The 22,470-nt window shown below is 36.8% G+C and overlaps 5 protein-coding genes and 1 long non-coding RNA gene across 11 annotated transcripts; 4 read left to right on the plus strand and 2 right to left on the minus strand.

Annotated features, from left to right (window-relative positions):
* Positions 1 to 1,095: 1,095 nt before the first annotated feature.
* AT1G17340 (Phosphoinositide phosphatase family protein) lies at positions 1,096 to 6,133 on the plus strand. The gene is made up of 16 exons (NM_101595.6): positions 1,096 to 1,531; positions 2,010 to 2,214; positions 2,310 to 2,475; positions 2,577 to 2,799; positions 2,896 to 2,972; positions 3,154 to 3,341; positions 3,431 to 3,528; positions 3,624 to 3,763; positions 3,845 to 3,973; positions 4,094 to 4,397; positions 4,495 to 4,616; positions 4,705 to 4,815; positions 4,907 to 5,074; positions 5,165 to 5,335; positions 5,437 to 5,521; positions 5,624 to 6,133. Exons 1-16 carry the CDS (start codon positions 1,445 to 1,447, stop codon positions 5,705 to 5,707), a joined length of 2,358 nt encoding a protein of 785 aa, NP_173177.2. The 5' UTR covers positions 1,096 to 1,444; the 3' UTR covers positions 5,708 to 6,133.
* Positions 6,134 to 7,607: 1,474 nt separating this feature from the next.
* AT1G17345 (SAUR-like auxin-responsive protein family) lies at positions 7,608 to 8,841 on the plus strand. Its single transcript, NM_179348.2, has one exon. The coding sequence runs from the start codon at positions 7,841 to 7,843 to the stop codon at positions 8,234 to 8,236; it is 396 nt and encodes a 131-aa protein (NP_849679.1). The 5' UTR covers positions 7,608 to 7,840; the 3' UTR covers positions 8,237 to 8,841.
* A 23-nt stretch (positions 8,842 to 8,864) lies between these two features.
* Positions 8,865 to 11,781, plus strand: AT1G17350 (NADH:ubiquinone oxidoreductase intermediate-associated protein 30). Of its 5 annotated transcripts, NM_001160875.1 has the most exons (9): positions 9,100 to 9,162; positions 9,697 to 9,758; positions 10,052 to 10,165; positions 10,400 to 10,456; positions 10,644 to 10,735; positions 10,925 to 11,005; positions 11,097 to 11,219; positions 11,400 to 11,549; positions 11,605 to 11,779. In NM_001160875.1, exons 2-9 carry the CDS (start codon positions 9,707 to 9,709, stop codon positions 11,644 to 11,646), a joined length of 711 nt encoding a protein of 236 aa, NP_001154347.1. In that variant the 5' UTR covers positions 9,100 to 9,162; positions 9,697 to 9,706; the 3' UTR covers positions 11,647 to 11,779. The 5 variants fall into 5 exon arrangements, with proteins under 5 accessions (NP_001322414.1, NP_173178.3, NP_001322415.1 ...); NM_001332297.1 differs by having other exon boundaries at positions 8,865 to 9,162; positions 9,664 to 9,758; positions 11,097 to 11,195; positions 11,400 to 11,781; NM_101596.5 differs by having other exon boundaries at positions 8,865 to 9,162; positions 11,097 to 11,195; positions 11,400 to 11,781.
* A 1,982-nt stretch (positions 11,782 to 13,763) lies between these two features.
* On the plus strand, positions 13,764 to 18,877 carry AT1G17360 (LOW protein: protein phosphatase 1 regulatory subunit-like protein). The gene is made up of 10 exons (NM_101597.6): positions 13,764 to 14,290; positions 14,698 to 14,815; positions 14,898 to 15,083; positions 15,172 to 15,272; positions 15,369 to 15,396; positions 15,482 to 15,634; positions 15,714 to 16,531; positions 16,682 to 17,226; positions 17,325 to 18,492; positions 18,588 to 18,877. The coding sequence occupies exons 2-10, from the start codon at positions 14,757 to 14,759 to the stop codon at positions 18,713 to 18,715; spliced, it is 3,186 nt and encodes a 1,061-aa protein (NP_173179.4). The 5' UTR covers positions 13,764 to 14,290; positions 14,698 to 14,756; the 3' UTR covers positions 18,716 to 18,877.
* On the minus strand, positions 13,814 to 14,075 carry AT1G05303. Its single transcript, NR_138873.1, has one exon. It is a non-coding gene; the product is annotated as an other RNA (long non-coding RNA).
* Positions 18,858 to 22,459, minus strand: UBP1B (oligouridylate binding protein 1B). Of its 2 annotated transcripts, none has more exons than NM_101598.3 (12): positions 22,037 to 22,459; positions 21,534 to 21,595; positions 21,056 to 21,158; positions 20,863 to 20,939; positions 20,701 to 20,762; positions 20,519 to 20,606; positions 20,351 to 20,426; positions 20,228 to 20,258; positions 19,995 to 20,114; positions 19,791 to 19,876; positions 19,524 to 19,700; positions 18,858 to 19,430 (listed from the first exon to the last, which is right to left on the minus strand). In NM_101598.3, the coding sequence occupies exons 1-12, from the start codon at positions 22,139 to 22,141 to the stop codon at positions 19,158 to 19,160; spliced, it is 1,260 nt and encodes a 419-aa protein (NP_564018.1). In that variant the 5' UTR covers positions 22,142 to 22,459; the 3' UTR covers positions 18,858 to 19,157. The 2 variants fall into 2 exon arrangements, with proteins under 2 accessions (NP_564018.1, NP_001117301.1); NM_001123829.1 differs by having other exon boundaries at positions 19,791 to 19,874; positions 20,002 to 20,114; positions 22,037 to 22,353.
* Positions 22,460 to 22,470: the final 11 nt, after the last annotated feature.

The following is a 22,470-nucleotide window of genomic DNA, read 5'->3' on the forward strand; positions in this document are numbered from 1 at the left end:
GTCGTTTGGTTTGTAGTATTAAAAAAGACTAATTAATCGCGTATAGAATACATAATCTATTACCATTCAACATAACACATGTCCAACATCCATTGAGTTAGACACTTTCGTCATTCAATTCATCGATTAGGTCGGCCATTACGTGTTCGATTTGTGTTTTAATTAAGAAAATTAGAGTTATCAAAATTAAAACGTTTAAATTTAAATATACAATTACCTACGTAAACAAGGGAGTTTCAGAACTACCATACGGTTAATTTTTGTCGGAGGGAAGAAGACATCATGATAACTTTTGATGTAAGGTCGGAGTCGGAGTGCCTTTAAGCGTGAGATCATCTCATTCTCACTGAGATGCGTGTGCATGCGTTATGTGGTCATTTCTGCATGGCCTAACATACCTTAGAACGGAAAGTGAGATATGTTGGCACAGTAGAAATTGCCCATGAGGTTTAATAGTAATTTTGACATTTCCATACGTAAGATTAATCAGCAATCTACATACTTACGAGTTACGAATAAATAATAAATGTCGACATTCCTATTGATTTTAGAATTAGTCGTTTTTTATGGAAGCCGGAGCCGGACCAAGAATAACTAATATATATTCGATTCGATCATATCGTGAATTATTTATACTGCTCCTAAGAAAAAATCATCATCGTGAATTATATTATATGGGTTTAATGTGGACCCAATATCTCCCTCCATGTGTTTAACGTGCATCTCTACGAGACTACGACATTCCATCGTAAGGAAAAAAAAGAGGCACTAGTCGATTTACTAGTAATTTTACTATAGATACAGTTTTTATCCGGTTAAAAACTAATACTATAGTCTTCATTTAAAGAAACATATGTAGAATTTAGAAAATTAATTCTCAAAGTTTCCGACAGAAAGGAAAAAGAGGAAATTGCCTTTTACAGAATTTAAAATCATTTGACAATTAGAAAAGGTGAAAAGTAAAACTTTACATAGTTTGATGTTATATATTAATCTTAAAGAAAAAATCAAAAGACGCAAAAGGTAAGAGCCTTTCTTAACGAGTAACGAACGAGGTACTCCAGAAACGACCGCGTATCAGAAAGGCTATAAATAAAAGGCAAATTAGCGCCCAAAAGGTTAACAAAATAAAAGCGAGAAGCTAAAACAAAATAAATTTACCATATATTAACATAACAATAACAAACGGGTCTCCGACTTGGTCACATCCTTCGACGGCTCCACTCTTCTTCTCTATCTTCTTCTCCGAAATCGTCTTTGTCGTCGTTACCTCCACCTCCAGAATTCCGAAATTTCTGGGAATATCGATTTTGATTTCTATTTCTTCACGCTCTAATTTACTCGTCTGCTCGGCTGTTTCTCTGTATTGGCTGATTCGAAATCCGGGGTCAAACCGGGTCTGAGCTATCTCCAGGTTCGGAATTTACAGATTTTATCTGGTCTGATGGGATCAGAGCCTCGGTTCGAGCCGAGGCCGGAACTGATTGACTTGCCTGTTCTTCAGAAATTCAAGCTCTACGCTACTCCCTCGGTAATCTCCTCCTCTTTTGATTTAACTCCGGTTTATGATCTGTGATTATGTGAATCTTATTGATGTTCTTTGTCTCTTTTTAAATTAACATTTATTTGCATCAATGCGGATCTTTTTTTTCGGCAACTGATTTACCGATAATTGCGTTGACACTGTTATGGTTTATGGATTTTGATTTTGGTTCACATGATTGCATAATAATTCATTAATCTCCGGTTTTGGATTCGAATTCTCCTTAAGATTAAGATGGTTTGGTTTGGTTTATTATTCGATGAGTCTCTTTGCTTGGCGGTTTCATATGGTTGTAGTGTAAGCCATGAATGAGAGAGCCTTAAGCCTTTAGCTTGACATAATGTAGAGTCTTTGGTTCTAAGTTTTCTATTATTTTAGCCTGTTGCTTCATGAATTCTTGATTTTCTGATGTGAAATCACTACATTTTGACTTTTGAAGTTGGTGAATTTATTGGTTGTTGTGCAGAATTTTTATTTGATTGGAAGAGATGAGAACAAAAGCTTTAGGAGGATTCTTAAGATTGATAGAAGGGACCAAAATGAGTTAAATTTATTTGAAGATCCTACAAGGTATACAAAAGACGAAATGCGCGAACTTAAAAGACGGATGATTGTAGGGAACGAGGAGTCTGGTGGCTTTAAAGCAATCACAACTTGCTATGGAATCATTGGTAAAGTCTCTTTTACTACAACTGCTTGTTGTCCTTTCTCATTGTTTTGGTAAAAGTTGTGAACTCATGGAGCAATGTTGATTATTCTGGTGCAGGGTTTGTGAGATTCTTGGAGCCTTATTATATGCTGCTGATAACAAAACGAAAGAAAGTGGGTGAGATCTGTGGCCATACAGTTTATGGTATAGCAGAGAGTCAAATGATCGCGATTCCACATCCTTCAATTCAATCAAAAGTGGCTAAGTCTGAAGCCGAGCTGAGGTATTTTATCGATAATTCTTTTAAACGGCTCGAGATGAAAACTTTCTTGTGTAAACTTTAGTAGAACACATATCCGACATGTATTCCCCTTTCTATTATAGGTACAAGAAGCTCTTAAGCGTGGTGGATCTTAGCAAAAACTTCTACTTCAGCTACACATATCACCTCATGTATTCCCTTCAGAAGAACATAGGCAACACTGAGAGAGGAAACCCTCATGACAACACAATGTTCGTGTGGAACTCCTTCTTAACACGCGAGATCAGAAAGATCCTGCAGAATTCCATATGGACAGTTGCATTGATATACGGATTCTTTCAACAGGTAATAATCAAATGCATGCCTATGTGACTGGTTTAGACTGCAGATTTTTCAAAATGTTTGGTAATCTAAAGTCTATTGATCCTCTGCTTTGTCTAGACTAAATGTTCAGTATCTGGTGAAAAATTTGTATTCACTATCATTGCTCGGCGTTCACGGCATTATGCTGGTACAAGGTACTTCTTCAGTTTGAAATCTTTATTCTTCTTTTTGAATTTTTTTTGTCTCACGGCCTACTTGGTCTCTAACATAATTGTAATATTGGAAATATCATATTTCGATACTCCCTCTGTAGATAAGGGCTAGTCTTGATATGCCTTTGAGCTTAACTCCTCCTTGTTATTTGTTAATGTGCAGATATTTAAGGCGTGGTGTAAATGATATAGGCAGGGTAGCCAATGATGTTGAGACAGAGCAGATTGTTTCCAAAGTGGTTCCTGCGGGTCAGAAAATCCCGATAACATCAGTTGTGCAGGTTCGAGGCTCCATACCCCTATTTTGGTCACAGGAGGCATCTGTTTTCAACCCACAGCCCGAGATTATATGTAAGCACCATATGAGTTTGCAAAAGGGATCCTTAGGTTTTTCTTGCCTCATCTTGATTCTCTTGTTTTTGTCTTTTTTTGGTTCATAGTGAATAAGAAGGACGCAAATTATGAGGCTACCCAACACCACTTTCAGAATCTGAGACAGAGGTATGGGAACCGGATAATAATTCTCAACCTCCTAAAGGTAGGCTCTCTCATTTTCTAGGAAAAGTCAAATTCTTATGCCCGTTCTTGGATTATTGAAAGATTGAGTGTATCGTTGCTATTTTGTGTTGTCAGACTGTGACAGGTGAGAAAAAGCACCGAGAAACCATCTTAAGGGGAGAGTTTGCAAAGACAATCCGATTTATTAACAAAGGCATGGACAGGGAGCATCGTTTAAAGGCAATCCATTTTGATCTAAGCAAACACTACAAAAAGTACTGCATTTATGCACCTTACTGGTTTGTAATAAGTCTGATCTCCGAGAATTTCTAACCATTTTTCCTTCAATTTGGCAGAGGAGCTGATGGTGCATTCAACCACTTGTGTATCTTTTCAAGGAAATCATTGGAACTAACTGACCTGTTTTACTGTAAAGCTCCTTCAGGTGTAGGAGCTGAAGAAGTAATTTATGATTCATTTTTCAAGTAAGTTTCGTATGCTATGTCTAATGCAAATGCAGTCTTCGTGTAACAGCTCTAATCCATAATTTTGATTGTATTGCACGTTTCTTACTGAGTGCTAATATTAATGCTACCATGCTCCAGTAACCCTATTCCAAGTCAAGATGAAGAGGCAAGTAGTCCAGAAAAAGAAGATATGAAGGCGGATATATTTCTGCTTCAAAATGGGGTCTTGAGGACAAACTGCATAGACTGTTTAGATCGCACTAATTTTGCGCAGTACGCCCACGGATTGGTTTCTCTCGGGCATCAGCTGCGTACATTAGGTATCTCAGGACCTCCTGTCGTCGATCTTAATAATCCTCTGGCAATAGAACTGATGGACGCTTACCAAAAGATGGGTAATACACTTGCGATGCAGTATGGTGGCTCGGAAGCACACAGCAAGGTGAGTCATTGATTACCAACACATTTTTTTCGTACGAAAGGCTGTTGATGGATCTTTGAACTATGTGTATCAACTTTAGAAAGTTTATGGTATACAGATGTTCTGTGATCTGAGAGGTAATTGGAATATGGTGATGAGGCAGCGTGATATCTTCACAGCTGTACGTCGTTACTACAGTAACGCGTATCAGGACAGTGATAAGCAAAACGCCATCAATGTGTAAGCTCCATTTTAGAAACTTTTTGTCTTGTTTTTTCGTCTTTACATTTGCTACGTGTTTGCTTAGTGTAAAGTTGATTGTTGACAGGTTCTTGGGTCATTTCCGGCCTCGACTGGGGAGGCCAGCGCTATGGGAGTTGGATTCTGACCAGCACAACATCGGAAGATCTGGTTCTAACTTAGATATCGAAAATATGAGGTACACTACTTTTGTTGAAAAATTGGCTAAACCAGAAATTAGTCATGTAACTGAATTAATATATGGTTCAATACACTGATATGAATTGCAGGCCACTAATTAGAAGATCATTTTCCGATAACATTATTATGGACTGTGATTTGAATCTGGAGGAGCTGGTACGCGAAAATTCTCAGCCTACATATGAAGGGTTAAACGGGGGTGTCTCAGGAACCAATTTAGAATTTCCATTCTATGAAACTGAACCAGCTTCTCTAAGGTATGAATCAGAGTCTCATTAACTTGTTGCAAGCATTCATTAACATACTTTGTCTGATTTTTCATCCTCTTTCTTTGATCACATCTTCAGCTTCCTCTCGGTTATGCGCAATGAAGAGCTTATGAGAGAAACAGGGTCAGGGCAGATGTTTCAAGGCAGTTCCTCTAATTCTGATTCCCACAGGCCCAATGATATACCTGGTTTTTCACACTCATACGTAACTAAGTTCACGCCGGCAGAAGACATATTTGAACGTGGCAGGTAAAAACACTCATCCGTATAGCATTCTGATACATTTACAATATTCAGACATGAAACTTCCTTCTAAGTAAGCCTTGTAATGTTCTAAATGTTTCCTGCAGCTCAAAGTCTGTTTCGTCAGATAACTTGTTCACCGACCGGGATGAATCCGTCACTTCTTTAACTAATACGAACTCCAGTTTTGAGGTAAATCTCCTTCATCCACATATCATTCTTGTTGAAGTTAACGATTTTTCTTCCAAAGCAAACAAAGACACTGACTTGTTTGGTGTTTCCCATTATTTACAGTTTCCTATAATGGGTGGTTCCGATTTACTACCTGGTTTCTCAAATGCTTTCGCTCGGTGGGTATTCTCCGCAAGAGCATGGTAAAGAGGGTCTGGAGAAAGAAATGAGCCTTGCACAGGAAGGTAACGGTGGTTACTTGGCAGGTACGGCAGGGTTGAACAGAGTCGTAATAACAGGAAAAGCACAGAATAACAGTTACATCTTGTAAATATCCGACTCATACCTTTGTAAAGATCCACGTTTCTTGTTTTCTTTTTTTTTTCTTTCTTTCTTTCTATTCTTAGCAAAATAGATTTCATTCTTGTTTTTTCACCACCACCCACAAAGTTTGATTCTGTTTTTCTGTTTTTGGTATATATAGAGGGTTTGGTTTGTTTGTTTTTCCATTTTTTTCGTAATTTATTAACCGCCAATTCATGCGCGGCAATAAATTGTGTTATTAGACCTTTGAATCCATTGTGTTGAAAAGTTACCAACAAACTAAAACATAGCATCCTGATAGAATTATTGCCAAAAGGTTTCTTTAAAGGTTAGAGAGGCCTGCGTTTCGAGACCGGCTAATTTCTAAGAAATCTGGCCCCAAAAATATTTATCTTTTTGCACCCGAAAACACTTTATGTTAGACGACAGGAGCCTCTGTAGTATACCACCTAAGGCTTTCTTGACACGTCGTGTAATGGGCTGACTTCAGCAACACACCTTCCTATATAGAGTACTTAAAAATGTGGACAAAAGAAAAAGTGTAACAAGATTAGGATTTTTTTAGATGCTTCATGTTTCAAACTCTTTTCATTAAACAAAATCTTTTTAATTGGCTGGTTAAACCAAGGAAAAGGTGTAACGCACTCTTGAAGAACAAGAACATCCCAACTGGCTAATTTGCTCTTGCAACTAACTTATTTGTTCAGAATATTTTTATTTAATTCTTCTCATTAAATAATTTGATTTTGTTGGCTGTTGGCTGGCAATTGTTCGCCCACCAAAACCAAAAGCTGTCGGATATTTCTGAGATTAATAAAAAAAAATATACAGCTCTTTTCTTCAATGTTTCAGAATTCAATTCGATGAGGTTAGATTAACAATAAAAGTTCAATCAACTGAGTTAGTATGTTATACACTACATTGTCTACGAGAACCAGGGGTTCTGTCTACAGTTCAGAATATACCAAACGAGTTCTTGATTACAAAATTGTAGCATCACAATGTCAACATTTATATATTAGTATTTTTAAAACGTATTATATTTTCGAAGAAATATTTTAGTGTAGTACATTGAACCGATCACAGAGTCAAATGCACATAAGCAGGGTATTGTTTACGTGCGATAAACAGGTTTATATCTGGATTCTTTTTATACATATATATATATAAATCATCACACAGATTACTACTACTAATTAATCAACATTAATCACTATCACTAAGGTATTTAACTAATGATGATCGACGACTATTTTGTTGTTTGATTTCTCTTAGGCTAAACTATTGATAAAAACAAGTTTGGATCACTTTATAAAGGTTTTCTATACTTCTTTTACCAATTAGCTTATCTCCCACAATGTGCAGTTCGATCAAAGACAGATGCTTTTGTTTTATGACTTCAATTGTCGAATTAGTTTTTATTCAAGAAAGTATAAATTTAAATACGTACATATTAAAATATATGGACCGCTTGTGTTCAAAAAAACATATATATAATAACTAAACTACAAGATTTTGTGTGTAATAATTAAAAAGCTAAATTACTATACACCCTATTCTTTCGGCCAAAACCGTAACTTTAAGCGCGACACTAAATATAATTATCATGGAGATCTTATCTCAATCATGATGTAATCTTTATCTAAAAATCATCGATCACCCTTGCTTGGTCCGATTCATTGCACAACAAGACACAAGAGTAGATTGTCCAGCCCACATACACACGTATGCACATATCAACATGCATCCACACACACTTACACATAATATATAATATAGATTATTAAATAAAATTTAGAGCAAGGGGACACCAGTTTTACAGATTTTGTAGCCTCCTTTATCTTTCTTAGCTGTTCTCTTTCTCTCCCTGTCCCTCAATATAAATACAAAGAACCCAATACTTCCTTCTTACGTACCAAGAAAGTTAGTTTCTCAATTCCTGATAAAACATACACAAAACAATAATCTTAATTTCAAGAAACTACTACTATTGCTAAAAATCAGAGACTTTCGCTAATGGCTATATTCGGTAAACTGACAAAGCTCAAGTCTGCCATAAAGAAATGGCCTTCCTTGACCAAGAACCACCATTCAACCATGTGTACCGCCTCTACCGCCGTATCTGAGGTCTCAAAGTGCGAGGATCTCCATGTGGTTTACGTCGGAAAGTCACGAAGACCTTACATGCTTAGTTCCCACGTCATCGCTCATCCGCTTTTCCAAGAACTACTTGACCGGTCGTCTAGATTTATCGAAGAACGTCACGACCAAGAGACCGTCTTAGTAGCTTGCGAAGTCGTATTGTTCGAGCACTTGTTATGGATGCTCAAAAACAGTTCCTCTGATCACGGCGATGAGGATGATCGCGAAAGAGGATCCGTCGAGGAGTTGGCTGAGTTCTATACTTATTGACGGCGCGATACATATCCATATATACTTTTATTTCGTTAATTTTGGAATTTGATTCGACATGATCCAATAATGCGGTCATGCACAGACCATTTTCTTTGCTTTTGTTTTTCTCCCGAGCAAATTTTTAGAGTTAACTAGTAATCTTTAACTAATATTATAATTATGTCGGTCGAAAGAGGGTAGTAGTATCTTGCCCCAAATGATGATAAATTGTAACATATGCTAAAATTGTTTTTTATGATTAGCTCCATTTGATATACATGTACTCTACAGTAGTACGTAGTTATGAGATTTTCGAAAGAATAAAAGTGGCCGCCACATGATGATGCGCAGGGCTACCCAATTGCACGGACGGTTGTCCTACTTGCCTTTCTAGTGGCATCAAGCTGTCACGGAAACAAATATTTAAGTATAAATTACTAACTACGTCTATAAGTGTATCCAAGTTGTAATGTGAAGTGAAATTAGGTATAAACTTCTTGGAGTAATTAATTAAACATGACTACGATGTGAGTATGTATGGCTCGTAATCATAATGGTGGTTTTTAATAAAATAATAAAATATAGGATGCTCATTAACTCGACCAGCATAATTATTTATGTAGTTCTTAATATCTCATGTCAAGCTATAGCCTATATGTAGATAATGGGATATCTTTGCCTGAATATAAACAAAGAATTATGTATTTCAACGTTGAAAAAAAATTCGTATTAATTGAATCTGTATAAAAAAATGGACACTTTGTGGATTTACTATTGGGGAATATATTGGAGAACTTGGGCCAAATAGGCCCATTTAATAAGATTGGTCTCGCAAAACGGCATCGTGGCGTAGAAACAGTGACGTGCAGCTTGGTGGTCTTCAAGTTTGACTGTTAATCGGTAAACAGAGGCTGATTGTGCGACGGTGACGGCAAATCCAGTGAGTGAGTTCCTATCATCTTTGCTTCGTTTAGTGGAAACTCTAAAACTTTAGAATAGTTTTAGTTAGTCTTTAGCATTTGGCTTGTTCTAATTATCAGATCTTCTTGTTCTGAGATTTTTCTTTCCTGTGCATTTCGGAGCAGAATATGAATTCATATGGCAACCTTTTTATTAGCGTCTGTGATATATGTCGGGTTTTTCTGAAGGATTTGGGGACAATTTGTTTTTTCACCAGCTGCATTTGTGATTACCTTGATCGATTTTTGGCTGACAAGGTGTTTGTTGAAAAGCTTCAAAGGGTAATAATAGTCTTTAGTCACTAGCGTATGGTTTCTGTTTAGGATGCGTCAACTTCTGATATAGCTAACCTTGCAAAGACATTACTTTTTATACGTTTTCTGGAGTCTGGTTCTGATCATTGAGGTTTTGTGTGTGTGTCATTTAGTGTTTACCATTGAAAAATTGGAGCTTTAATTCCTAACAGTCATTTTTATATATCTTAGACAAGCTTTCTTTGTTTTCATCTGGGAAAGCAGCTACAGAGACATGTCAAGGTTTCGATCGTTGTTGCAAGCCTCAGTAAATGCGACAAAGAAGGGTATTCGCCTGCCACTTTTCCGTCAATTATCATGTGTCGTACTTGATTCTTTGATCTTTTGATTTTTTTTTTGGTTTGTGTGTTGATGTTTCGTTTTATTTTGTGCTTGTGCTTATACTTATTAGACAGTGACTGATTGCAAGTGATGTTTGAGGAAACAATAACGTTGCTTCTATGTTCCAATGCTTACAAACTTTTGGGATCACATATATATTTCTATACTAGCCTTTATGCTTTTGAATGCAGCAAAGATTTGCTAGTTTCTGACTTATCTTCACCCTGTAAACTGTTAGCTCTTACATGGAACGTTGAAGAATGGGTGCCACCTGCAGAGAAGCATATATTTAAGTTCCACTCTAAAGAAGACTTAAAGAAATGGCATCTCTATTCCGACTCTGAATATGGAGGTACTTATGCTGACAGGTTTAAGCATCTGCTCCGTAAAGAGTATCTGATATTGTTTCTGTTGTCATTATCCCTTTCATTTCCATGCCTCGGTGATCCATATGAACAACTATAGACAAAATAAGATTTCTGAAGATCGGCATTGCACAGATTTACATTGATATGTAAACAATATGCTATGCATTTTAATATTTATCTTGTGGCAACCTGTTTGAAGTTTGATACTTATTTGACAGGATTATCTTCGGCTTCCTTGGAGATCCCAGATAAAGGAGATGGATCAGATTGCACTGGTTAGCAACTTTGTAATTTCTTCTGTGATCTATCATCGGCCCTCCAGCATGTCTTGTTGTCATGAAGTTCATCAATAAAACAATATGAGATTTCTTCTATGTCATCATTTCTTAATTTCTCGTTGACTCGTTGTGCTTCTACACTGCTCCACTTAGTGATGTTTTTTCATCCAAATATCTTTTATAGGAGTTTTTTCGGGGAACCTATCTGTAGACCTTAGCGAAGGATCAAAATGGAACATCAGTCGAAGTGGTTTCTGTGGAATGCGCTCAAAAAAGGTGAACAACACAGAGCTTTCATTTATCTTACTAACCATTCTTATTCAAAACATATTTTCTGCATGTCAGTCTTTGTTTGAAGAAAAGAAGGAAAATGGGTTACTATATCTTAGTCCTGGTTTTGTAAACGAGAGACTTTTTGAGTCAGCTTACTATTGCAACTAATTCTAGCATCCTCTGCTTTTCTAGTTTGATGGCTTCATTGATCTCGATGGGTATGATGCAATAGCCCTGAGGATCAGAGGAGATGGAAGATGTTATATCTCTACTGTAAGTTTTATGTTGATACGCACTTTTCCCTAACTCCAGTTGAAAAAACAAATGTTGTAGGAGCAAATACTAAACCTTGATTTTGATTCAGATCTACACCGAAAACTGGGTGAACTCACCGGGACAGTCAGAAGATAACTCGTGGCAAGCTTTTGTTTTTGCTCCAAAGGACAGTTGGTATACTGCTAAGGCAAGTCCTACTACTTCTATAGATGTTACCAACAAAAAGCTTAGAGCATTATACACATCCTTTTTTGTTTTTTAACTCTCTTTAGACAAAACCTTCGGCTTTAGATGAAAACATAACCAAAAAGACAGATCTCCATTATGAATCAACTTGAATATTTCACTTGTCGTCTAAGGCCTATTAATAACCTGATGTTGAATATATCAGATTCCTCTAGCTCGATACTTGCCAACATGGAGAGGAAATGTTATAGATGTGGAAATGGAGATGAATCCAGGTCGTGTTCTAGGTATGTCACTGTCCGTAAACGCAGAAGGTGGTGCAGTTGGAGCTAAATCAGGAGCAGGTGATTTCCGAGTAGAAATTGACTGGATCAAAGCCTTGAGATTGCCGTAAATGTTGAACAATATAGCAATGTATGATTGTTTTTGTTGTTCTTGGTTTTAGCTTGTAAAAAACAAGGCCTGAGGAGTTGATGATACTTGATGGCTAAAAAATCGTTGCATTGTCTTTTCACTTTGAGGCACGTTTTTACCATGTCATAAAATAAAAAATCAAAAGGTATTATTAATCTTTTGTTTTTAGCCTATCCTTATTGGTCAACAAGTTTATTATAAGTAGTTAATAATGTAATGGTCGTGATTGAATAAGGGAGAGTACGGTAGTAGTACTAAATTGGTGGAACGAATACATTAATAAAATTGTATAACGTGTTTCCATTATGAACTTGCAAAATAAAATGCAAACTGAATAAGGATCAATTACTTATTAGCTTTCAGCTTATTTATTGAAATAATAACTTAAAATATCAAAATGTAATCAAAGAAAAGTCAATATTTTGCAGGTTTCGACTATAATTTGTAAAAATCATGCTCTGTTTTTACATTATAGTATAAAGAATTTTATGTCGTACATTGGTTAGGTACCTATACTTGAACCCAAATGGCCCTATAATATTCTCTTGGTGTTCTCTTCTCTTTGATCTCTTTGGAGTCCAACCAAACGAGAGACACACACGTGTATTCACCGACTCGTCAGATGGTGGGACAACTGTTTTTTTCTTACTGTTCCAATCTGCACCGTTGGATCTACTCATTGGGGTTTTATTTTTGCCTTTTTGTTCTGTACAGAGTCGCTTGATGATGCGGTTGTTTCAGTGGATAGCTGGACCCAACTAAACCACCCCTGCTTTGGTTTGTGGGTTCCATGGTGAAGAAAAGAAAAGCTGCATACTTTTGCTTTGTTTGGTACATCTAAACCAATCTAATTTCCTCTTCCGGTTCCTCAAGGGAAAAGATTTCATGCATTTGAGAACCATCCTGTTCTCGCATGTGGATTAGTAGTGTTTGGTTTATACACTAACCGGTTTGCCATTTTTATACATGTATAATATTTAGTTAATCAATTGATTTTGATTGTGATCAATCAATCATTCGTCAAAGTTATATAAAATATCAATATACTATTAATGTTAGTATGGAGGAAGATTAATAAAGAGAGATTAATAATTGAGGAAAAGACACATGGGACAAAAGGAAGATGTGAAAGAGAATGAGAAGAACATGTCGCATGTGCTTAAGCTTACGTCATACCGACAATCTAGAAGCAGCTTCTTCTTCACTTTTAGGTCTCTTTTGTTGTAGGAAATAAATAGATTTTATTTTTCAAAGTTGTTTTTGTCTTTCTTAATTAGTTGCTTCAAACTACTTCATGAATAAGGGGTTTAATGTAGGGTTTGGCCATTTATGACTTTTAGACTTTTGTCACATTTGATTCAATGTTGATGTAGCATATTTATTTGAAAACATAGACACCAATTTGGGAAATGAAAACGATATTTAGATATATCTTTGATAATGTGACGAATTCAATAGCTTTTTTTTTTTCTTTTGTTAAAGTGAAGAATAGTATTACGCGTTCACATCACGTGTTGTCGTTAATAATTATTCCATGAAGATTCATATCAGATATTAGAAAATCATATGCACATTATACTGTACGATTTCTAGAAAAATATATGTTATTAGAATTCATTTTCTTATGGTAAAAAGAAGACTTTATATTCTTACAGATACGATCGTTTGATAAATCTTGAAGATTTTACATGTTTTCATGTTGTTGAGAGAATGGATTTTTTCGGAAAATTTTCCATACATTGAAAAAGAAATATGGCAAAGAAGTGGATAAAAACTAAGAAAATTTTGGACTCATTTAAGGGTTGCCACACAAAATAGAGAAAATATATTTTCAATTTGATCAGAAGAAACAAAAAAAAAAGATATGAGGTTGACAAAATTAAACAAAAATAAATATAAATGCGACTTTCGATTCGTTGTCTTTCTCAAATTTATTTGTTTCCCAAAAAAAAAGTATTACCGTTAAGAATTCGATCATTGGATGTTTCCATGTTTGGTCCACATAGTGTAGAGCCTTGACCACATCTCTCCAACTAAGTTTGGCTATTACAAGATTGCCCCCGTTGCTAATAAACCACATCTTATACCAAAATCATTAACCAGACTACAAATACAATCGAATCTCTAGCATTGTTTTTATGTATTGCTTACTTTTGAACTATATAAAATCGAATTAATTTATCATAATTGGAGACAAAATGGTCCAAACCGGTTGTCATTGTATTGGTAAACCCGGTTTACTCGGAGGGTAATTTGGTAAAGTAAAAAAGGATGGTATCTTCGTCTTGACTTCTACGACTCTGCGTCATTTCGTATTTTTCCCATTACAGACTGTTACGCGAAGGCAAGATAAAAAGGTGAAAGGTGTCCCAAGCAAGCTTTCTCTTCTTTCTCCACACATTATAAATCTACAGTATCTTACATAAAGAGACTGTGTGTTGATAGAGAGAAAGAGCAGAGAAGAGATAAAGCAAGCTTCTTCTTCCATTTGGGAGAATATTTCATTTTTCAGCAAAAACCATTGTAGACTCTGTAGTAACGACAACAAGTATTCAGACACTGTTTGGGTTTCTTAGATTTTTCTGTTCAACATCCATATATCTGATCAGAACTCAAGTTTACTAAATTTTGGAGAGTGATCGGAAGAAATCGAATTCTGTTCAATGCTGGATCGGTTATGTCGTAAGTTCGTCGACTTTGATTCTTTAGCAGCTCAAGTTTCTTGCTTTTGATTGTTTTTTATCATCGGATTCTGCAATTTAGCATAATCAGCGTGTTCTAGAGATGGATTTTGCCTAATTTTTAGTATCAGAATTTTTGGGGTTTCTGTTTTCTGGGGATGTGTCAAGTTGGGATTTTTTGGAATTTGTCTTTTTGGGTTTTTAGTTTTGGGGTCAGATCTGGGAAGCATCGGTTTTGATTCTTATAGTTAATGGAGCTGCATTTTCATCTGTAGTTGTTGAATTGATTTCTGTTTCGTAATTTTGGGTAAAGGTTTTATTTTTACATTTAATTTGCGTACTAGTCTTATGAGATTGACCAGGTTTGTTGATTAACCACTCAATTTTACTCTTTTGTGGTTTCCTCAGGTTCTTATGAATGATTCACATTTTGGTCTAAGAAAGAGGCTTTGACTTGTGTCATAAATATGAAGGCTGATACTGTTCTAGACTATGCTGTGTTTGAGCTTTCACCGAAATATTCACGGTTAGTAAATTCTGTTAGTGTATGTTCTGTAGCAATTGATCATGCTTGTATGTTTGGTCTCAGTTGTATATTTGTGTTACAGATGCGAGCTGTTTGTATCGAGTAATGAAGAAAGAGAGAAACTGGCTTCAGGACTGATAGAACCATTTGTGAATCATTTGAGAGTTATTGAATCACAAGCTTCAAAGAGAGATCAATCCTCTGTTAGACTGGAAGTAGAACAAAGCGAGAATGGCGAATCTTGGTTCACAAGAAGAACTCTCGAGAGGTCTCAAAGAACGTTTTGCATTTCCCTTTTACACGAAAATGTTGGTTACCTTAGCTATCTTTTAACCTGTGTAATTTTTGTTTTCCAGATTTGTTCAATATGTTAATAGTCCAGAAGTGTTGGAAAGAGTCAATACATTTGATTTGGAGATGTCACAGTTGGAAGCAGCTCGGACATTATATTCTCAAGGTGTGTTTAGTTTCTTATTTGCTTGATCAAATTCTAAGCATACAAGTTACAAGTGACCAAACTTGATAACTTTTTTTTTCTCCTTTTATGTTCTAGATGATGGAGGCGTAGCAGATGCAACACAGTAAGTAAATGTCTCTGTTTTTACGTTGAATCAAATTGTGTTCTTAAAACTGTTTTGTTGATTGTTTTTCTTTGTATATGTACAGGAAGGAGCTAGTAAGAGCTATAGATTTAAGACTCGAGGCAATCAAAAAGGACTTAACCACGGCTATTGCTCACGCGTCAGCTAATGGTTTTGACCCTCAAACTGTTTCCGATCTCCAACGTTTTGCTGATAGATTCGGTGCACATCATTTGAAGTAAGCAATTTTTTTTATTGGTTATTCATTTTCTTGCAACTATGTTTGGAATCTGATCAGAATATATTTCTTTCATCAGTGAAGCATGCAGCAAATATATTTCACTATCGCAAAGAAGACCAGACCTCATCACCAAGAACGTGAATACCAATACACGAACATCAGTGGATGAGACAAACATCAGTCAACAGCTAAGTACTAAGAATGATAAAGAGGAGAACAAAGATGAGAGTTTGGATGAGTCTTCAACGGTTAAGCCCATTCATCATACAAGGAGACTTAGCGTACAAGATAGGATTAACCTCTTTGAGAGCAAACAAAAGGAAAACTCCAACTCTGCAGGAAACAAACCGGTGGTTGTTGCGAAATCCACAGAATTGAAGAGACCTTCCTCTGATACCTCATCAACTGTCCCTGCATTCCCTGAGAAGTCTGTTTTGAGAAGATGGAGTATTGTTAGTGACATGAGCTTTGATTTTACAATGGAAAATAAGAAATCTGATAGTGGTAGCAACGAAGAAGGTCCCTTAAGTACACCTTCGTCCATTCCTGATGCCACATTCCCCAAGGAGTCTGAAGAGAACAGCAAAAAGGACGATGATGATGTCTATTCTACTATATCTGATGATTCTCAAAACCAGATTGATAAGCCAGGAAACTTCATGACTGATGGCAATTCCATGCCGAGAGAAGACGAGAGCTATGCTTCCAAATCCCACAATGTGGCACAATCATCAGTCATGTTTCCTTATCGCCATTCGCGCTCTCGGTCAGCTCATATAGCAGGTGGTATTGATATCAAAAGTGATGAACGTCAATCAAAAGGCAGGAAGAAAGAGCTGTTTCCATCAGACAAGAAACAAGCCTTGACAAGCCCTCCAAAACCGGTTTCTGCAGGTTAGTTTTAGCAGAAGAGTTAACAGAATATATAGAGAAAGTTACCCAAGAGAGTTTATAAATTTACAAGATCTTATAAATCATATCAAATTCAGTGTTTTGAATACTTAAACTGATAGCTTTTAACTGTACATCTTAATGATTCTGCAGGGTCTGAACAGAGACAAAAATCATTTGGTGTAGAGGATGACCTTGTAAATGCAGATGCAGCTGGAAAATTTGACAAGAATAGAGTTCGTGCAACATCTGTGGATCAAACACAGAGGACAAGAATGCCTAGAGAAAGCCCTCCAGGGTTTAACGATGAGTTGAAAATAAAAGCACAAGATCTTGAAAAGATTTTCGCCGAGCATCAACTACGGATTCTTCCAGGAGATCAATCAGCTGGTAACGATAAAGACAACGGGAATGTTGTAATGCGGAGGAACTTATCTGAGTTAAGATTTTCAGATGATTCTAAAGGAAAGTTGTATGAAGAGTATATGAAGAAGAGGGATGCAAAACTAAGAGAAGAATGGAGTTCAAAAGAAAGTAAGTTGAAGTCAATGCAAGAAGCTCTTGACCAAAGTAGAACCGAGATGAAGGCTAAGTTTTCTGCTGCTTCCATGAAGAGGCAGGATTCGATATCAAGTACCCGCCAACGTGCAGAGAAGTTCAGATCTTTTAACTCTCGGACAAGTTCGAAAAAGTATCAGGTAATCAAATCATTTAGTGTCTTTGTTGATGATGACAACAAAACTTTGTCTGACTGTTTTGTAATTTGATTTAGTGATTCTTCTTAATCTTTTTACAGCATCCTATAAGCTCATTACAGAGTGAAGAGGAAAACGAAAAAGATAAGCTAGTCAGTGGACAATCCATTGGAAAAGGTGCTTCTAAGAGCTCCCAAGTTAGAAAGGTTCCATCCCCAAACGGGAGCTCACGAGTCTCAAAACCGTCAGGTAAAGTTTCAAACACAAACACTAATACTTCTGGGAGAGGACGAAAAACATCAGAGATAAAACTGGTTACACAATCTTCTCTTCCCAAATTCTCTGATCTTAAAAAGGAAAACACAAAACCATCTTCTTTAGCTGGTAGAAATACTACTACCATGATGCGAACACAGGCGAGAAATGGTAATAAGAAGACTACAAAGGAAGATATACCGTCTCCTGTTATGCCTCGAAGACCACGATCACTAAGGAAAAGCTTCTCTGCAAATATAGAATTCACAGAGTTGACAACTCTATATTCTGATGATATGATGAACAAAGAGAGGAATCAGAAGCAGAACACAGACATTGATGATGTATCAGAGAATTTGAAAAATGAAGCCTTTGATGACACTGAATCTGAGGCTGAAGAAGAAGAAAAAGAAGTTTTGGAGAACCCTGTCAAAGGAGAAGAAGAAGCTAGAGAAATGGAAACTCTAGTAGTTGAGGAGGATATTGGTGATGAAACGCCTTCACTTACTGAAATAGTTGAGAACTCATCAGAGAATGAAAACTACACTTCTTTGAGATCAGTTTCTCATGTAGACTTACAGGCGAATACTCTACCTTCTTCAACATTGCAGCATAATGTTGCCTCGTTATTTGATTCACCTAGTGAGAGTCCTCTTTCATGGAGCTCAAACTTGCAACACGCGTTCTCTTATCCGCATGAGCACTCGGATGTTGATGCTTCAGTGGATGATTCTCCCATGGGAAGTCCAGCTTCTTGGAGTTCAAGAATGAGAAAGAAATGGGGAACAACAGCTCAGAGTCCTGTTATTGTTCCCAACTCTAGGAAGGATTTAACGAAAGGGATCAAACGTTTTCTTAAGTTTGGGAAGAAAACTCGTGCTGCAGATAGTCTAATGGATTGGGTCTCTGTAACAACATCTGAAGGAGACGATGATTGTGCCTATCGATCATCGGATGAGTTAAGGAAATCAAGAATGGCATCTTCTCAGAGTCAGCTTTCTGAGGATGAACAAGGTATTAAATCTTTTTACATTTCAGCTTCATTAGGGTCTTAGAACGATGTCATGAAAACTCCTCTTGACCATAGTTTTGTCTTTTGTGTTTCGCAGCTTCAAACAATATGATTCAACCACATCATCATCAAGCGAGCTTTAAAGTGAAAGATGGTGATTTTAAGCGATCATTCTTCTCACTTTCTACATTCCGCAGCAAAGGAAACGACTCGAAGCCAAGATAACAGAGAAACAGAACTCAAGTCTCTATGTTTACATTTACAACAACACAAGTACAAAGTGTGTAGTATTGAATGAGAAGTACTTGATTCCATTTAAACACAGTATTGTTGAGTTTATAATATGAAATGAGATAAACATAATTTTGAGAGGTAAAAACTTCAAATTATAATGGTTCTACATAAGATATACGAACTTACGACCCAATAAATAAGATTAAGTTAGAGAAAGAGAAAGAGAAAGAAGTTGAAGATGTGCAAAAACGTAAACCGTAGTAGTTAACAAAAGAAAAAACGTGGAACACAAACCACAAACCCACAGCTACATGATAACATTATAACAAGAACATAAGTTAGAAGAAAAGAAAAAGATACAATAAAGACGTTACATAACAAAAAAGAAGAAAAGAAAGAACTCTTCGCTCAAGTAACGGCTCCGAGGAAGATCTTACTGGTAGTACATGAGCTGCTGCGCGTTCTGGTAACCACCGTCATATATTGCCTGGTTTGAACCAGTGGCTCCCATTGCAGCTTGTTTAAAAGCATGTTGTCCCTGCGGGTGATGCATCATCGGATTCATTCCTGCCATCTTGCTCATCGCTAGTTGCCTCTCGTAAGCCAAGAGATCACTCGCTGAGAATCCCGGGATTGGTGCAGGAGCTGGTGGAGGAAGCGGGTTTGAAGCTGTTCCTGCTGGAGTTGGCTTGCTTCCCCAAGAACACTGTAGGAACAACGAACACAACAATTTTAGCATTCCCAAACCAAAAAGAATGGTGAGTCCCACAAAAGAACAGTTTAAGTTAGTTAGTTTTACCTTCATTTGCCTGCCACTAAGGTAGGAATGTGTGTTTCCCATCTGAATAGCGAGGGCTGCCTCTACATGAGTAGAGTATCTCACAAATCCGAAACCTTTGTCTCTTTGAACACGGACTTCCTCTATGACCCCAGCACCAAGGGAATGGAAGTGGCGGTGAAGATCAACCTGGGACACCTGGATAACGAAAATATCTTTGATTCAAAAAAGGTATGGATGATGGTTGAGTTAAGTCACAGAATACCTATAACAGTTTTTCTATTTTACCTCTGGAGCAAGATTACCGACGTAAACAGTTGTGTACTGAGCATTGTTCTCAGGAGCTTCACCATTAGTAGTATCTTTACCATCCTCTGCAGGAACAAATAAGCCAATGTATAAACATCAAAGGGTTAAGAATTAAGTTTATTTGAGGCTTTTCTCTATTTCCATTTGATTTTCTATTTCATGATAGGTAATAGTTAAACATACCCGAGACACCACTGGTAAGTTCCACGACGCTTTTGGAATCAGAGCTCTGTTTGTCCTCACCAGAAGTGGCTCCCTTTGTCGCCCAGTTGCAACGTATCTGCCTGGAACCAAGCCATTTCCCTGAAAAGCAGAAGAGAATCTCCCACCAATTACAATAAGCTCAAAAACACAAAGCTAAAATAACAAAATATTAACATCAACTATCAAGGGGGAAAACAAATTGCAACACTCACCAGTTATCTCATCTATTGCAGTCTGGGCATCCTGCATAAGGAAATAAGATTTGCAGCAATCGATCAGTGTTTAAAGTAAAAGCCAATCTATACACAAGGACTGAGAGTTAGACAGTCAAGTACCTGTTGGTTACGGAAGGAAACAAATCCAAATCCTCTTGAACGCCCAGTTTTCTGATCCCACATAACTCTTGCATCCCTACATACAATAGCAATTGTCGGAAGAGTTTCTGCAAATCTTAAACTTCCATTTCCAATACAAGAATGCTGAGGATGGTATAAAAAACTTACGAGCAAGTCGGGTAGACAGAGAAGCAAGTAAACAGCATTGCATCAGTAACCTCCGGACTCAAATCCCCAACAAATATATTGAAGTGACCTGCACATGAAGATCACAGAAGTGCGTTATTGTATCAATAGAACACCCAAAATACTGTTTTAGCAAGAAATCAAGCATAAGATTGTGAACCAACTTGATGTATCCTCCCTCTGGCCACTCGCATAAGCCCAGTTAACCTTGATAGGTTGCCCAAACCTGCACATTAGAGTAAACAATGTAATCCAAAACTTGGAAAACAGAGTATCTTGTTCATGCTAAAATGCCCAAAGGCTAATAATCATGTCCATTAACTTACAAATGCCTTCCATTGAGAGAAAGGATTGCAAGACCAGCCGATCTTCGATCAAAGTAGTGCACAAACCCATAAGAAGACTGCATCAGATAAATGTGTCAATCATAGCCAATACCAAAAGCAAAAGTTTCAACATAAAAGATTAAACATCCTGAAGATTACTACTAGAATGTTATAAAAGTGTAACATAACACACCTTTTCTTTCCTAATTAGTTTACAGCTTTCTACAGGACCAGTGCCAGCAAAAACCTCTTGAAGCAGAGGTTCCGTCACCTGAATATGGATGTTTCCAACGTACCTGCAATTTCTCAAAGGCAGGCAGACTAAAAATCTAAACAAGAAACAGAACAATGAAACAAAAACATAAAAATTAGCAGGGCTACAAGTCCCTCAACATCAAGAAGAATCACCTATGAGGGCATCATAACAAAGAATCACCTTTTCTAGAAAATAGAAACAAGTCTTTAGAGAAACGTTGTCAAATTCAACTGTACAAGTATGAACTATATAATATAGTACATAACTACAATGCAGAAGTGTTTCCCTGGACTAGCTTTGAGAGTGACAAACTGAAAACTTGAGTTCACTACTGAAACTTTTAAAGCCAAAACACCAAAACATACATAAAAAGTGAACAAAAATACCAAAAGAAAAAACGAAACCTAACACTCACACACTGCGGCAAGTACTTGGATCAAAACCAGGGGGGAGATTTCCACTTGGGATTGGTTCTATCTGCAAAAAGGAAAAAAATAGGAAGCCAAAGAAAATGAAAAAGAAAGAAATAAAGGAAAAAACTTTACTTCCTAAAGTCTCAGCAACTAAGCTACGATAACGAATCAGTCTCACCTCAAAGATTTTCATGGAGTTGTTGAACCAAATATCAGATAATAAGACAAACACTTTAAAAGAAATGTAACGAATACACAAGAAGCAAGTCTATTAGTGGTAATCCCCATAAATTTCAAAACTTTTTCTCGTTTGACCAATCAAAAATGAAACAAAAAACAAGAGAAACAAGCATCTTCAATCATAGAAAATGAAACCAAAAATCTCGAGTTCCTAATCTTGGACCTTATACAACAAAAAAGAGAGAAAAACCAGTGAAATCGAGCTTGGGAAAAAGAGCCTAGAAACCCAAATCGAGCATGGAAATGGAAGAAGAATAGAGCAAACCTGTGGCGGGGCAAGGAGACCAGGATGGTAGAGAGACTGTTGCTGCATAAGAGCTTGCTGCATCATAACTTGTTGCTGCTGCTGCTGCTGCTTCAACCTCTGCATTTTCTCTCTCGGGGAAAAAATTATTGTCTTTGATTTTGCTTTTCGTTCCCAGGTAATGAAAATTGACACAGTGTTCTGTCTTTTAGGGTTCGAAAGTGTTTTCGGTGTTCGAGAAAAATGTAAGAAAAATGACAAAATATTAATAACAAAAAAAAAATGAAGAACAGGAAAAAAAAAAGGAAGTCTCTTGATAGAAAGCGAAGGAAGCAATCGAGTGGCTCTTACGAATTTTATTGGATTTATTATTTTTACACATCGATTAGCTAAAGTCACAGGCTGTAAGAAAATTTAAAAAGCAACAGCCAATGAACTCGTCCCACGTTAAACTT

The sequence above is a fragment of the Arabidopsis thaliana genome (genome assembly GCF_000001735.4).
Source record: "Arabidopsis thaliana chromosome 1 sequence".
Classification (NCBI taxonomy): Eukaryota; Viridiplantae; Streptophyta; class Magnoliopsida; order Brassicales; family Brassicaceae; genus Arabidopsis; species Arabidopsis thaliana.